This window comes from Austrofundulus limnaeus, unplaced genomic scaffold (genome assembly GCF_001266775.1).
Source record: "Austrofundulus limnaeus strain Quisiro unplaced genomic scaffold, Austrofundulus_limnaeus-1.0 Scaffold617, whole genome shotgun sequence".
Classification (NCBI taxonomy): Eukaryota; Metazoa; Chordata; class Actinopteri; order Cyprinodontiformes; family Rivulidae; genus Austrofundulus; species Austrofundulus limnaeus.
This window is the reverse complement of record NW_013953019.1, coordinates 230,529-232,727: the sequence shown is the minus strand read 5'-3', so window position 1 is coordinate 232,727 and position 2,199 is coordinate 230,529. Positions and strand designations below refer to the sequence as shown.

At 44.2% G+C, this 2,199-nt stretch overlaps 1 protein-coding gene across 1 annotated transcript in view; it reads left to right on the top strand.

Annotated features, from left to right (window-relative positions):
* xirp2a (xin actin binding repeat containing 2a) overlaps nt 1-2,199 on the top strand; it is a gene marked incomplete at its 5' end in the record, with an annotated part of 17,046 nt that overhangs the window by 2,866 nt on the left and 11,981 nt on the right. Inside the window, 1 exon segment of the mRNA XM_014027115.1 lies at nt 1,472-1,552. Coding sequence (XP_013882569.1) covers nt 1,472-1,552 — 81 coding nt within the window.

The following is a 2,199-nucleotide window of genomic DNA, read 5'->3' as shown; positions in this document are numbered from 1 at the left end:
CACATACCCCGTCCATGACTCCTGCAGGCTCTCAGCAGTAACAGAGCAAACGAGTCAAACTGAAAGTGAAACTTAAACTGTCTGCTGCCCTTAACACTACTTCTCACTCAGTGAAGCTCTTTTCAGATTCAAAATACCACTGAGGAAATGTATTTTCAGATGCCAAGTAAACTGCATCATCTCGCACGCGCGTGACCCCCACCCTCCCACCAAAACTTACGGGACAGAAGTGGAAGGCGGTTCTTAAAGAGACAGAGGCCAGTTTCAAGCCATTTAGAAGAAGTGATGAGAAGATACGTGTATTTTCTATTTAAACATTAAAAACAGCATTTTAATAACTAAAGGTGACATAGATACTTTATTATGGTATAGTATTTAAATGTATGCCAGAGATACACATATTGCCCCTTAAAAAAAGGATCTAGTTTTTACCCTAAAATAAAAAAAACCTGTTGAGATAAATCAACTGTTTTCTTTCTTTTGCTCATAAAGTAGTGTGACTGCGAGGCTACGTGACTGTTGTCGAACACAACATGAGCAGCTCCTGCAGTAATAAATAGTTTTGTGAGGATTTCAGAAGAAAGGGACATTTTTCTTCCTCTTTAAAACCAGGAGAGCTTAGAAGACGGAGCGCTGCTGTCCTTTCTCGTCACAAGCTCTGCGTAACTCTGCTGAATGATTTATCCACCTCCTGCCGTGGACGGACCGGGGCCGGTCCGACCGAGGCCTCCCAGCGGGTCGGGTCACAGAGGAGTCACCTTGAGCTCAGCTGTCACCCTGCGTGTGACGATGACCATGTGAGGAAGATGTCAGAGGGCGTTAGCCTCGGCTCTTTGCGACGTGGCGTTTTCCTCGTTTGCTCGTTCAGTCGAAGGAGCGGCACCAGAACCTTGCTGAGTGTTGAATTTTACATCAGTTCACCAGAGGAAACGTGCTGAACCGAGACGCTGCAGCCGCTCTGCTCGGGTGTTCGTCAAGCCACAGATGATGTTATGTTGACAGAGGTTCCAGACGCCACAACCACCTCCCTCCGTGTTTCACTTATGTTGACTTCAGAACAAASAAGCTGAAGAATCAGATTTCATCTCCTTCAAATTGCATGAACCTCAGAGGAGGAAATGCTTTTTTATATATGTTATAAGAATTTATTGCTGTTTCGCTCCAACACTGAAATCCTCTTTTGGCAAGATTCAAACTTCTCAGCAGCTCCCTGGGAAGCGGCGCCGTAATGGAAAAGCATTTGTTATCGGCCACAGAGGGGATTTTATTAAGCTCTTCCACAATATAAAAATTACTTAGCCTCCCACTGTTTCCTGCAGCTCGCAGGCGTGAGGTGATAAAAGCTCGTCGTGTGGGTTTTGTGTGCTGCCGTTTGTGAGGCGGGCAGGCTGGAGTGGGGCAGGGGTTGTACATGTTCCTGCACCGTGGGAGGGATTCTGTGTCCACCTTCTCATTTCTCTGTGTCTGACAGGAGACGTCCAGCTCRTCTGAGGTGACGGTCAGAAGTAGCACCAGAGAGCTCGTTCCCACGACAACCCTCAGTCGACAGGAGGTAMCTGTCTCTGACGCTCAAAATCGTCTTCTTTTGTCATTATTTTATATTGGTGTGTCTGTTTGCAAAATATCGCAAGAAACGCTGGTTGGATTTTACTGTAACTTTAAGGATGTAATCATTAGATTTATATCTAAAGCTGGTTTACCTCTGTGAAGCTGATTCAACATGGCTACCACAGCCAACTGATATTAAAAAACACAAAAATGGCTGCAAATCAACTAATACCCATGATACCCAACTAATGCTCTAAAGCACATCTATCAAACTCAAGACCTGCGAGCCAAATCTGGCCCCTGTTATCATTTTTTTTGGCCTCAAAGGTAATACTTTAAATGTGTAATAGTTTTATGGTTTCTCTTTTTCTTCTCGTGACAGCTGGTCAACTTTCAAACCAAAAAAATTAAGTTGACATTTTTCAGTAATCTTGGAGTAGAAAGAGTAGCAGAGAATCAACTTTAATTATCTTTTTCTGTGTTCTCTTCTTGTTGTAACGTCAAATAACTGGTTATTTAGTGAAGGTGTTCTTTTTTTTATCTGACTTTCTGGATTGTGATCTCAGCTTGGACCAAGTTTTGAACTTTGGTGCCCTTGTAACAGAGTCTGACACCCCCCCCCTCACCACCACCACCACCACCACCACCACC